Source organism: Pimephales promelas, chromosome 10 (assembly GCF_988280905.1).
Source record: "Pimephales promelas chromosome 10, fPimPro1.hap1.1, whole genome shotgun sequence".
Lineage (NCBI taxonomy): Eukaryota > Metazoa > Chordata > Actinopteri > Cypriniformes > Leuciscidae > Pimephales > Pimephales promelas.
The window spans coordinates 15895511-15910071 of NC_142778.1; the positions used below are offsets into that span (position 1 = coordinate 15895511).

The 14561-nt window shown below is 39.2% G+C and overlaps 1 protein-coding gene across 1 annotated transcript; it reads right to left on the minus strand.

Annotated features, from left to right (window-relative positions):
• Positions 1-2525: 2525 nt before the first annotated feature.
• LOC148977351 (uncharacterized) lies at positions 2526-11224 on the minus strand. The gene is made up of 7 exons (XM_089116600.1): positions 10929-11224; positions 10515-10704; positions 9176-9799; positions 8919-9138; positions 8374-8392; positions 8140-8270; positions 2526-2635 (listed from the first exon to the last, which is right to left on the minus strand). The coding sequence occupies exons 1-7, from the start codon at positions 11222-11224 to the stop codon at positions 2526-2528; spliced, it is 1590 nt and encodes a 529-aa protein (XP_088972726.1).
• Between the last annotated feature and the right edge of the window lie 3337 nt (positions 11225-14561).

Here is a 14561-nt window from a genome sequence, read left to right on the forward strand (position 1 = left end):
ATTCTGGATCTTTCAAGAGTGATGTATTAAAACGCCATCTGGTGGGGTGCTTTGGTATTGCAGATGGGTTCCACGTGAGGGTTACCGGAGAGTGGTCACTGATAATGATCAGATGTATTTTGGTTTCTAAAATATTTGGTATGATTGAATTACTGGTTAGAAAGAAATCAATGCGGGAGTAGGTTTGGTGAACATTAGAATAAAAGGTGTATTCTCTGGCGAGTGGGTGTTGTAGCCTCCAACCATCGCAAAGACCAAAATCACTCATGAACTGTTTTGTTGTTTTGGAGGACTGCCAAGATTTTCCTGTATGTTTTGACCTGTCGAGTGATTGATTACAGTATTATAGTCTCCCCCTATAATTATTGGACCGTTGGAAATGTTTGAAAGAGAAGAGAAGAAATTTGCAAAGAAGGAGGAATCATCAGAGTTTGGTCCATAGATGTTGCCAATTGTAATCGGATTATTATTGATTGAAATGTTAATAATGATAAAACGGCCTTCAGGATCTGAAATGGTTGTATGGTGGTTAAACTGTATTTTTTTGTTTCTTAAGTTGCATACTCCTCTTTGTTTTGAATTATAGTTGGAGGAAAAACAGTGTTTGAAATGTGTAGTTTTTAAGCTATTTTGTGTATATTGTGAGAGGTGTGTTTCCTGTATTAGACATATATCTGCTGTATTATTTAGGTAATTTAAAACTTTTTTTTTTTGTTAGTGAACCAACTCCACGAATATTCCAAGTTATGAATTTCAATTGCATGGACCTATAATGTACATTTCATCGTTACCTTGTGTGAGTATAAATCTGTGTGTGTGTGGATGTGAATGTGGTTGAGTGTGTGTGTGCGTGTGTGTGTGTAAATTTATAACAACACATGACAAATAAAACAGGGAAAACATAGATACCTATAACCAACAACAGAACATATAAACAGTGAGCAAGGTTATTTAAGTGCATTTAGAATACAATGTGTGTGCGTGGTTCAAGTGGTATAATGAAAGAATATAAGGATTATGAATTGAGTATAAATTGAGTATAAACGGATTGGAAATGTTACATTGCTATTTTCAATAATTAGTAAAGCCAGGGAGTAGTGTCTTTGTCTCTAAACAATTTTCCATCAATATATAATTTGTCCACTGTGATGATTGCTTTTTTACCTTGGTTGATCATTGTCTTGCGAATGGGGAAAAGTAGCTTACGTCTGCGGATGATCTCTTGTGGATATTGGTCGTTGAGTCCATAGTGAGTCCCTTTGAGCTGTCGTCCTTGTCGCTGAACCAGTACTTTTTGCTTGAAATGTTCAAATTTGGCGATGATGGGGCGGGAACGGGTGGAGTTGACGAGTTTCTGTCCTAAACGGTGAACGCGGTGGAAGGTGATGTGCTCTACAGTCTCCAGTGTAAGTTTGAGCTGATTAACCAGGAAGTCTTTAACGGATTTTTCGGGGTCTACGGTGGATGATTCGGGAATGCCGGAGAAGATTAGATTGTCTCTCATACTGCATGACTGTATATCCAGGATGGTTTCTTGCATGGCTTTGTTCTCGTCGATGACGGAGGTGAGTTGAGTGTTTACAGTTGAAAGTTTTGCAGTGAGTGTGTCCACAGAGCTTTTCAGTGATTTATTTTCTTCTGTGAGTGAATCGACTTGCTGTTGACTGTATTCCAGGCTATGGCGGAGGTTTTGGAATTCTTTGTGCAGTATTTCGATTAGTGAAAGTCTCGAGTCCAGGTTAGATAAGCGCTCGTCTTGGGATCCATGAGCTCAATTTCAAATTCTTTAATAGAATATATCTTACGCCGATGCGTATTAAGAAGATGTTTACCAACGCTACAGGCTTGTGTTTCAAGTGCAATAAGGATAAAGGTACATTCATGCATTGTTTTTGGCACTGTGACATAATTTTGTCATACTGGAAGAAAGTACATAGTGTAATGGAAGACCTTCTTGGACTACATTTCGATATGACCCCAGCTTTGTATCTATTAAATCTCAATGTGAATATTCTGTTTAAAAAAGTTGCAGTAACACTATTTGTGATACTGGTATACTTTGCTAAAAAATGCATTTTGTTACTTTGGTCTGCATCGCAGGCTCCATCCTTCAAAATGTGGATATTACAAATCGCTGCATGGTTACCACTTGAAAAGCTCACTTACGATAAACATAAAAAATCTGACAGATTTTGGTCCATATGGTCCTCCCTTTGGGATTATATAAAGGAACTCCCTTAACTTCCAATCTAAAGGATGCTAAGTCAATGTGACCTTGTGTCACGGATCCATCGGCGTCAGCACCAGATACCCTCACTCCACCTACTCGTTCCGGTTCCCCTGACTACTAATCATCACCACCTGCCGTCGCCACCTGCCATCACTTATCCGGACTATCATCCACTCCATATATACTCACCTCATTCAGTCACTCACTGTCTGGTCTCGTCTTTACCTCGACTACAGACTCCCTATCGCTATTCAACGGTCCTGCTACTACTTACCTGCATTGATTCTCCAGCCCGTTAGCCTGCCGTCAGTTCCCGTCCTTGGTCCCCGTCTGTTTCCAGTCCGATCCTGTCTCCAGCTCCGATCCTCTCTCCGTTGCTCCCGTCAGCTCTCCGACCTCCCGCTCCTATTCAGATAAGAGAACCATCATCAGACTGTTTACATCCATCTCCAACTTCACTACCACGCTACTTACCATTGTTATCCTAACTCAATAAACTCTGTTCAAACTCACCTGTCTGTTCCCTTCTGTTCTGTGACACCTTGTTTATGTGTGGTAGTTATTTGAATTTTTTTTCAATTTTTACTGTCTTTTATGTTGTGTACACCTTGTAATACAAATAGAACTTTGTTGTGATTCTGTAAATGTAAATTATTTTCTATTGTGGGCAAACAATAAAAAAAAAAAAAAAAAAAAAGATAATCGTTCGTTGATTGATAAGAGTGTCGGAACAGCAGTTTGTTTTGATCGGAGTGGATGATGGTGATGATGGTGACGGCGGTGAATCGGTTGATAAGGGGGAGTCCGAAATGCCTTTTTTTGGCTTTGCGTGATCGGCCCATTGTAACGTTGCAGAGTCTGTTGAAGTGATGATCGATGTAATCCTCCAGTTGGTCCAGGTCCGAGTTGCAATCCAGGTTTTAAGTTAGGGTTAAAGCGGGTGATGTTGTAGCGGAAAAAAACGAGAGATGGGGAAAAAAAATACAAAGTTTGTTGTCTTTTTCTAGCAGCGGCTCGCTGCCATGTTGAATTAGCACCCAACGCGCACACACACACTACGTCAATACGTCATCACGCCCACACACCACCTCATCACGCCCACACACCACTTTCTGCCATCTTTGATGTTGAGGTTTTTTAGGGGCCAAGCACCAAAGGTGCTGAGGCACCTATTTTATCTGTTGGTTTTCTTCTTATTATTATTACGTAAATGGAAGTCTATGCCAGCCCTATGAACCGTAAGTAGGAAAATGATGAAATTTGGCACTAGGACCAACTCTATAGCGCCACCACCAGTTCAAAAATTCAACATTGAAATGGTTATAACTTTTGAACCCTTTGCTCTAGAGACATGAAACTAAGTACACCTGATTCCTCTCATCATGCTGATCACAACCAATACTGTACATTAAGACCCCGCCCATTACAGTAGTGGCCATTTTGAAATGTACAGTTCTCAGTTTTTTCGCTAATCCTTCAAATTTTGTCCAATTTATAATTACAACATGCACTAAAATGATCTTCAGACTGAGCCACATAAAAGTATGGTGTCGCAAACTTAACGAGGTCCACCTAAAATTGGCTAAGAGGCTGTATCTCGGCCAAAGTTTGATCAATTGAAACAAAAATTGGTACAGAATCATGTTTTGAGGTTCCATGCCAAACAGCGCCACCTAAGGGTCATGAGACATGTAAAATGACTATTTTTGCTCATAACTTCTGAACAGTTTATCCAAAAATCACAAACATGGTCTTGTTCATGGCGTCATGCCGAGTCGACCGATATCCAATTTTCCCAGACCGGCCATTTTGGCTGTTGGCCATTTTGAATTATGTGCTAAAATGCTGTATTTTTTGAACGCATGAACGAATTGTTACGAAACTCGGTATGGGTCATCAGTACAATGCTCTGAAAGAGCCTGAGAAGTTTCAAAACAGTGCCACCTAGAGGTAAAATAAAATTTTCAAATGCTTATAACTGTGGCTGTGGTTGACTAATTTTCACGGGAGTCATCTCCTTGAGTTCGGCCATTTTGAATTATGTGCTAAAATGCTGTATATTTTTGAACGCATGAACTCGGTATGGGTCATCAGTACAATGCTCTGAAGGAGCCTGAGAAGTTTCGAAACAGCTCCACCTAGTGGTAAAATAAAATTTTTTAAATGCTTATAACTCTGGCTGTGGTTGACTTATTTTCACGGGAGTCATCTCCTTGAGTTCCTGAATCCTTGCCGAGTCCAACGATACCACATATGCTGGATTTTGTCTTACGCTTTGTATAGCATTGCGATTTAGCGCGAAAAAAAACATTTGGCGATTTCTTCGAAACAGCTTTTCCGATCGAGACGAAATCACCGTCAGAAAATTGGAAACATAGGTCGCTGGCTAATCACTAATGCCCAATGCAAAAATATTGAAGGGGTAGTATAGTAAAATAAGTAAGTAAAAAAAAATAAGTCAAAAAAATATTGAAGGGTAGTATAGTATAGTAAGGGGTAGTAAAACTCAATCAAAGTCACGTGTAAGTCATTTTTTATGTGTTTTTTCACATAAATGTCTATAACTCCAGAACGAATTGAGATATTTCCAGATGAATGGGCTCACTCTGAGGACACGTAAAAAAAAATTGTGTGACTGAGCCTCTTGGTGGCGCTATAACAGAACATAACTTGCTATACTTTACAAATGCATTGGTGTAACATTACGGAACTTCAGTTTGTGCCATCAGCACCATCCCCTGAAGGTACAAAAAAGATTTCAAGACAGTGCCACCTTTTGGTCAAAGTTATAACAACATTTCTAATAATGCTTATAACTTTTGAATAAGTCTGCGTATTTTAATGCGACTGGTCTGAAGGTTTTTTCATCGTCACCAAACTCTGACCACATCACATCGATTTTGTAACTACGCCACCTATTGGTCTAAAGTGATAATCCATTTAATCACATTTTTAGTTAATTGTATGTGATTTTTCAGCCATTTTGCCTAAATTCATCTTTAAATGTCTTCAATTGCTCCTTGCTGCAGTTGGTCTGACACATGTTGGCATGTCTTGTCGTCTGATTGTGCTTGGCCCCGGTAATTGCTGCTTGCAGCTATATTTTTTTATTTTATTTCTTAACCTATATTGTAAAGCGACCTAGGGTGTTGGAAAGGCTTCATAATTAACAATTCTTATTGTAATAAATAACCACCCAAATACAATTTAAGCATTCCAGTGCTCTGTGAATAAGTAATTATTTAATGCCAATATTAAAAGGTTGGGGCATTCTTGCACAAAACAAACGTATTGCATAAACTTTCCATTTGAAATTGAACTCAAGCATAAACTTTCCATTTGAAATTGAACTCAAACATTATACTTATTGATTACTTAATTAGCTATTGTAAAGACACAAGGCGGGTCTGATCAAGGGGGAATTTGCATATCGTAATTAATAATTGATAATTAATAATTATTCATACAGATTTAGATCAGACCGGTCTTACATGTTAATAAATATCCCATTTAGGGATGCTTATTTAAATTTTACTTGTATGCATACATGTACGTCTCTGCAATTAACCACAAATTAATTGTAATCAATTACACAGACCACGTTTTACAAGACAAGCAAAATTAATTAGCTCAATTAATTTATAGAGTAGTGAAAACAAATTCTGTGGCCACAAGAATTTAGTTTTCCCGCTCCATAAACAAATACCCTTCTAGGTATGTTTAGTTAAAGCACGCAGCTTCTTGGACACATTTTATTGACCCATATTATGAGCAAAACAATCAGTTTCGGCGGCCCTTCCCGGCACGTGCATGGACGGTTGCTTCAAGCAACTTGCTTGCGCGTGCATGGCTCCTTTGTTCCGTGGGGAGTCACGTGGCGTTCGTTGGCATTCAGCGCGAGTGTTTGAAAGGCTAAGTCTTTGAGGTGACGTTACCCGAGGAAATAGTTCGGCAAAGTCCACTTCCTTTCCTGGGAGACGAACTTGGTAGTCCATTTGAGGAAAAGACGAAACTTTTAGACGAACAAAAGAAAAAATCCATGGTCAGATCAGATCTCCGTGAGGAGATCTCGAGAGTATTACATGTTTCTCTGAGGAGGTCAGAAGAAGAAGCCAAAGGCGGAGCCGGCGCGCTCCTTTTATTTCCTTGGCGAAATTCATCCCCTTCCTGTTGGCTTGAGCCAATCGGGGAAATGGACGTTGCTCGCGGGAACTCTTGGTTTTTTGTCCTTTGTTCCTCAGTGCGCGCTTCTCGTGGAAGGGGGTGTGTTCAATGAGGGTTTTATAGTAAAACAATTTTGATCTTCATTGGCAGTAAAACAAATAAAAAATACCCTTTACTTTACATCTCAATGCATATTCGAGTGTTTCATTCAATAAGCATTCTAGAGATATCAAGGAACATTATGTTATATCAAAGGAATATACACTTATGTTTAAAATGCAATTAGAAGGTATTTCTAATTTCTATTTACACTGTGACCAAACAAAGTTATTTCACTGTGACATGGGGAAGACACATATACATAAAAACCATTGAAAACATTTTGTTGACTGTCTTTAAACACCAAAAGTCCTTCTCTTTGTTCAGAGACATTCCACACATCCCGATGTGTGGGGGAAGGGAAGGGCTTGTGTGTGTGTGTCCATTTCGGAGGACTGTACATGGCAAATTGGCAAAGTCCCTACACTGTTTAAATAAAAGTATTGGGTCAATATATAATTGTGGGAGATTTTGAGTTTGAATAATTCTGGGAAAAAATATATTTATTTACAAAATATTATTATCTTCCCTGATAAACCATCCCTGAAATATTTTGTTTTTAGTCATTGCCAAGCTCAGGCATAATTGATTTCAGATATTTAGTTTTAAAAACAAGAAGTTTACTCATTTTTTTCGTCAACTATGTTACGGACAAAACCTGTAAGTTTTAACTTTAAGTAAATGGCAGACATTTGAAAAAATCATTACTCTTGGAAGAATATGTGTCTATTTACCTACATTTTCAATTAAAATACCCAGTTAATTAAGAAAATACACATTTTGTTCAATTGAAACCCCAAATTTCGAGTACTGAAGTAACCGGTCTGTATATTTTGTTTCCAAACTGCTTGATTCATGATAATTTTCTTGATGAAATTATGCTGAGGTATATATTTGACAGCTACTCAGTTTCTAAATATTTACTAGGAGATTAGGGAACCATTGAAATACATATATTTTTTAAAAAACATAATGGTAACTTAATTGACAGCCCAGTATCATAGTTGACAAAAGTAACATAGTTGACTGGACATGACAAAGTAGGATGATGTATTTAACAAAAACATTCCTAAACTATATAAATTATTATAGTGTAGCTAATCTTTTATTGCATTTAATCAAGACCTGTTGAATATTTCATGACATAAAGGAGAAATACAGACGCACATCAGTTTACAAGGATCAATCACAACTTTATTAACAAGCACATCCTATAGATCCTATAGAAAACAACAACAAAAGTATCAAAAACTTCACTTACACAAAAATTCCACCATGTAAAATGTGCAAAATAATACAAATAAAATAATAGTAACAGTAACCAAATATTGTTTTATTCAGTTGGTTAACAGAATAAGTGTGCTGCATTGGATCAAAATTTTAATAGTGCAAACAAAATGTATCTCAAAAACATTCATATTGTCACGGATCCATCGGCGTCAGCACCAGATACCGTCACCCCGCCTACTCGTTCCGGTTCCCCCGACTACTAATCATCATCACCTGCCCTCATCACCTGCCATCACTTATCCAGACTATCAGTCACTCCATATATACTCACCTCATTCAGTCACTCACTGTCTGGTCTCGTCTTTACCACGACTACAGACTCCCTATCGCTACGCCTCGTTCCTGTTGCTACTCACCTGCTTTGATACTCCAGCCCGTCAGCTCTCCGCCTGCTCCAGTCCCTGGTCTCCGTCTGTCTCCAGCCCGCTCCTGTCTCCAGCTCCAGTCCCGTCTCCACTGCTCCCGTCTGTCCACCTGCATCCCGCTCCTAATCAGATAAGAGAACCATCATCAGACTGTTTATATCCATCTCCAACTTCCACGCTACTTACCATTATTCTCCTAATTCAATAAACTCTGTTCATACTTACCAGCCTGTGTCCTTCTGTTCTGTGACACATATATCAGAACCCAAGTTAAATATTGGCATAGGCTACCCTACAACTTCCAGGCACCCATGAAACCAGTGGAGACAGAACACACTCAACTATTAACCCAAGAACATGGCCAATTATGGGTTTTTTTTTTCAATGACCTTGAGTGTGTGTGTGTGTGTGTTTGTGTGTGTGTGTGTGTGTGTCTTTATCTGTGCGTGTGTGTGTATCAGAGGTGTATAGTCCAGGTACCAGAAAGTAAAAATCCTGTCCAGCAGCTGTTCCAAACATCACTAAACCAGCTCCTCTACCAGGTAGATGAGCTTGTTAGTGAAAACACCTGTTCTAGATGTAGAGGCAGATCCAAAAACATGGCAGGATTTTTACTTACTGGCACCTGGACTATACACGTCTGGTGTTTATATGTGTGTGTGCTTGACCGTGTGCTTTTGCCACGTGTTTGTTAGCGTGTGTGTGTCCTTAGCCATGAAGATATGATTTGGCAATATCTTCCCACACATCTCTTTTTATTTCAACATGACGTGCTGTCACGTGCTGTGGGGCAGGAATCAACCTGAGCACATCCTCAAATGGATACCAGAGTGCATCCTCTCGCATTGGCCAGTAGTAACGATTGTGTCCCATTCTGTGCATGCACTTAACATGAACATGTGTCTCACTCACTTCAACAATGGTTCCAGGGTAAACCTCATCGTCATATATGATGACACACCACTGACCAACAATGTCATCTCTATCCCACTGTACTTCAAGTTCTGGTTGTTCTTGGTGCAGGAACAGCAGAGTTGACTTTGAAGTCGAAGGCCTGAGCTTGGTAACACTGACAATGCAGGATCTGCTTTGTTGAACACAGGCAGCTCACATCACGGTATGTCAGTTTCCCTGGTGCTTGTGTGATGACCTGGTGAATCCGCATAGTGCATGGTACAGCGGGGAGTCGTTGTGGCATCTTCTGTATGGCCTTTTCCACTGTAGCCTCTTTAATGTAGAAGATCTTGACAGCTGTATTGGTGTTAACCAATGCATTGAAAAGATGTTTAGCAGTGGAAATGTCTTCACCTTGGCTCACCAATCTGTCAGCTGTTCTCTTCAGAAGGCCTCCTACCCCATCGGGGGCACCCTTCCCTTGAATCTCTTTGTGATACTTGCAAGAGTAGTTTTCAGAGAAATCAATGTGTATGAGGCATTCATTACTCTTCATGTTCTTTTTCAATTCCCTGTAGTAGTTAAACTGGGTCTTGATGTTGAACAAGTGCCTTTTGAACTTTTTGAGCTTGGTCTGGAAAGTCTCAATCAGGTCCTCCAAAGAACTCTCCATTTCCCTCTTCACGGTGATGTTCACAGGCAACTTTTCTTTGCTGTCACCACTTTTCTTCTCTCTGAGGACAGTTTCAGTTGCCCACTGCACATAAGAAACTTGGGTTTGACCATCATAGCCAGACTGAATCTTGAGGTCTTGTAGTTTGCAGTTCCGCATACATGCATGGCTTAAATGTTGGATTACAACAAGTTTCCTCAGCAAGAGATTCCAACTCTTTTCTCTCCAGAATTTTAAGTCCATGAAGTTTCTCCACGATAAATTCCAAGTTTTCATGCACCTTACATAGACATGTATCTCTGTCTGCAATGCTTGGACGGACTACCCAGTATGGGCGCATTCGGCAGAAGAGTGTATAGGAAATTTTGCTAGAGACGTTTTCCAGCAGGAATTTCCTATGGAGGTTTTTCATGGAGTCAGTCATAAACCGCTTCTGCTTTTTTACTTTTCCCCTTGTTACGGTCTGCTTTTTACCTCCTGTTGAACGACTTACGTCATCCCTGGTGTAAAAGGCAACAACCTGGTCTTGCAGTTTTGAGTGTGTGGATATGTATTTCTTCCTGGCAAAACAGGCTATTCCGTCCCCATTTGTGTTCACATTCTTGCAGAATTGTTTGGCTGAGACACCCAGTGTGTCATGAATGATTTTCTGGAACCTGTATTTTTTCAAGATTTTTCCAGATACGATTCTGGCGATTAGGTTCCTGGTCTTTTCTTTTGTTGCACATTTAAATTTTTGTTTGAGGCTTTTCACAAGTGCATGATGATAGACCAGAGTTCTCCGCACATCATTACTGACTGGACTTGTTCCGAACATCCTTTTTGTTCTTTTCCTAGGAGAGTCAATACTGCACAGTAGCCGTTCATAGCGCTTACGGTATTTGTCTGATGTTTTTGTTTGAGCTTTAAGCTTTTCCTTGAGTTTGAGATTCTCAATGTATATTTTCTGGTACCGTCTTCTTCTAGTCCTTTTTCCTTGTATTCTCTGTCTGAAATTACATGAAGATATTTTTAAATTATTTTTTTAACATTGCAAGTGTCACTTAAAGCATTTGAAACGAATTGTCACTATGCCACCATGTAATTTTGCATTTTAATCTAACATTATAATCTAACAAGTACTTTTTCATGAGACATTGTTCTGTTTAAGGTACTTTCTACATAGCCTGCCTACATAGTTCTGTTTGAGGTTCTTTCTACATAACCTTCTAACCTTCCTGGTCGTGGAACTGGTTGTTCCTCGCTGTCAGGACTCTGTGGTGGGGTAACAATAGCAGAAGCCTGTTTCTTTCTGCATCTGCTCTGTTCCTGGGCTCTTCTCCAGGCCTTTCTCTTTGCACGTTTTTCCCTCTCACTCTGTTCAGATATGGGCTTATAGTATGCACCTTGCTCCCTCTTTTCTCTCCATTTCTGCCGGCCTTTTGCCAAGTATGCCTCCCTTTTTGCAGGATCAGCATCTCGCCGTGCACGGTAACGGCGCTGCTTTTCTGCTGCAGATAATCGTGGCATTTGCCTGAAAACAAGTTTACTTTTATAATATTTATTGCAAAGTATATTGTAGTTACTGTACAATTAGAATATTAAATGAACTCCTGAAAACTATAAGAACATGTCATGGATGTCAACTATGTTACTCTTGGTCAACTAAGTTACCTTTGCAGAGTAACATAGGTGACTGGTAACCTAGTTGACATTTTCGCTGTTTTTAGGGATAAAATCAAAATGGTGACCTAGCACCAGACACCAAATGGCATTTTACGGAGAGGTTCTTCTGAATATTATATGTACAACAGTACAAATTGAAAAATTCAGTAAAATTGAAATTCAAAGTTATTTATGAATTCATTGTAGTAACATTGTTGACATATGATAAGTACACATTTGCCCCATGCACTACTTTAGGTGAAATAACTGAAAATGTGGAGGGAGAACATACTTTGTAGTCTTGCTAGTTTTCTCTTCAGGAGGAAATGACATCATGTGGAGCAGGTCATGTGATTTGGAAAACACACTCTTCCTTGAGGGGTGTATTTGCTATGGGTAACTTGCATGACAGCGACTTCTCGGACACATATTCCATTTGTCAATTTCTATTGAAAATGTGGCATATTGCCCAAAAAGACACATTGTTCGCACTTAGCTCAACTTAATGTAAATAATGCAATTAAAACTGTTTTTGAATAAGTTTTTAAAATGTTTTTTTAGGTAATGAGATTGTGGTTGTAATTCATTTCGGACGGTTATTTAGTTGACATTTTAGGGATATCTAGTCAATTTTTTATAATAAATAATTATTTCCATTATAATTTACTATGCAATTTGTAAAGACAAGATCATGAAGAACACTGAAGACTTTTAAAATGTTATTTTAATGAAAACTCCCTCAATTATATATTGACCCTATTAGTAATATAATTATTACCAAAGTCCTTTCAGGCAAGTCAAGCCACTCGCCACCATCTTGGCAACGCCTCCGGGCAGCTATTTTGGACTTAACAAGACCAGGCTCCTATCTAAATGAATGGGCAGAGAGTCAGAACTGCACTTTCACTGGTCACCGTGACATAAAAACTGCATGTATAGAAACAGCAGTAAAATATGATAAAAATCGCTGAAAAAGTTTGATGACTTTGCCCCAAAATAAGGTTTAAAACGCCGTTTTCCCACAGGTTGCACTTTTACTGCAAATGCGCAAGGGTTCTTTTGTTCTGTCGCACGCGCGCTGAACAGTTTGAAGCACAGTATGTGCGCGCGCTCTTGCTCGGTTGCTCTAGATTCCGAGAGATTTTAACTAATTTGCGGGCATCAACGAGCCTCTATCAATCTGCGGGAGACACCGGGAACTTCTGGGAGACTTGGGATGTCTGATATTTACACAACGCATTTACACTGCATATCAAATCTGCCGCCTTTTCAAACAGTAACGTATTTAAATGTTTATCAGCTTGACCGTTAAAAGCAGATGATTGGCCGTCCAGCGGGAAGGGCGGGGCATTTGCATACAACCGCCATCTTTGGTGTTATGGGTTTTCCCTATGCATTTGTATTAAGGATTGAGGAAGTGACATGTCTTTCAAGCATGATTTTTCAAGCAAATATTCCACATGTACAGTAAATAAGACTTAACCTGACTTTGGCAGTGGTGCGCATGGGCGCGGGAGCGGCCCCTGGTCCATGCTCATGTGTAGGATCTGTCACAAATTGCACCAAATTAAAAGTCAATAAGATTTCGAAAAGCTTTGACCAGGGGCTTCATATGACAACAAACATGATATTAAAGTCACCAACTATTAAAATCCTGTCATATAGTTTGGCATATTTCATAAGTCATAAAAGTCATTGATGAAATTCTTATTATATTTAGTTGGTCGGTATATCACAGCACACTACATCAGCTGGAATCGTGTCAGTTCGAAAATATTTAGTTCAAAGCTGGAGTAAATGTCTGATGTCAGTTGATGACATTAAAATCTTTCTTTAAAAAATTTTGCTACACCTCCTTCTCATCCAGAAGACCTTGAAGAGTTAAAATATGTGCAATAAATCGGTAAAACTTTCTCTTAGTTCAGTTTCAATAGGTAAAAATTCTCTTAGTTCAGTTTCACTTATAAGTATTAGCCATGTTTCAGTCACACATAAACAATCCAGTGCACGGGAGGTGGAAAAGTCATTAAAATAATGGCTTTGTTAGCCCCTCTTCTCCTTGTTAGACTGAAAGGACAAGATCCTGGAAACAGACGGCCAAAATTAGCTTTCTCCACAGAGGTGGCTGGGCGATCCCTAAGAGAAGCTCGGTCACTCGGGAGGAGTTCAGGGTAGAGTTCTGGATGCCTCCTGGACCTCTTCCCAGGATGGAGTTCCGGGCATGTCCCACCTGGAGGAGACCCTGGGGAAGACCAAGGACACGTTGGAGGGACTATGTCTCCAGCCTGGCCTGGAAAACCTCGGTGTCCTGGAGGGAAGTCTGGGCATTTCTGCCCCCATGACCCGGCCCCGGATAAGCGGAAGAAGATGGATGGATGGATTTTTTAGTTAGTGATCTAGCGTTTACCAGTGCTATTCTGGTTGGAGTCAGACCTTATGCCATCAGGGGTGACTGATCCAGCAGCTGAAGGCTTTGGAGATTTGGGGTGTTGATGGACTTGATCTACTCTATCTGTGTTTTGCTCATTGTTCTGAATCCGTTTTTTTCCCCCTCAAAATATTGTTTTTTTATTAAGTGTTGTTCTTTCCTTTGTCCTTTGATGTGTTGCATGCTCAGATGTTCATAAAACAAATATTCTGGGGGCCATGATTTGTTTTGTGAAAATGATCAAAAACATTTTTAATATAAACACTGGTGGGGAAAGAGTTAAAATGTATTTCTGGGTTAAAGTGACTCTAAAGTGAAAATAATGGAGCATGTCATAATCACAAAATGTATTAAACTAATGTGTTGCTTAATTAGCATACTTTAATTTTAATGTAATAGCTGTCACAGATACAGAAGGAGACAACACAGATAAGTAGACTATCGCTGGTATTTATTTACAGGAACTGGGAGAGATAGCAGGGTAAGTATAAGTATAGCCAATGGTAAGTATACTATGGTCATATAGGTAGAATCACACTTAGCTGGATGATAACAGGTTTCTATTTTGAGAAAATGTCCTTTGTACTTGAGACATTGAGACCTCCTTTATTCTTCTGTTTAAATTGTGATTAAAACGTGTTTCAAGGTCATTCTACTGAATGTGTCAAACATTTATGATGTCTCTGTCTATTTTTATTAGATCTAATGACTTTTATTTAAATCTGTTTGTTGAATAATCAAATTATAATGGTAATATAGACAGGTTATTTTCTC

Coding starts and splice junctions, on each gene's coding strand:
- LOC148977351 (XM_089116600.1), bottom strand. CDS start 11,224: ATGCCACGATTATCTGCAGCAGAAAAGCAGCGCCGTTACCGTGCACGG. Junction 10,705..10,928: donor CCAGTTCCACGACCAGGAAG/GTTAGAAGGTTA, acceptor ATGTAATTTCAG/ACAGAGAATACAAGGAAAAA. Junction 2,636..8,139: donor GGGCTGGAGTATCAAAGCAG/GTGAGTAGCAAC, acceptor TTATCTGAATAG/GAGCGGGAGGTCGGAGAGCT.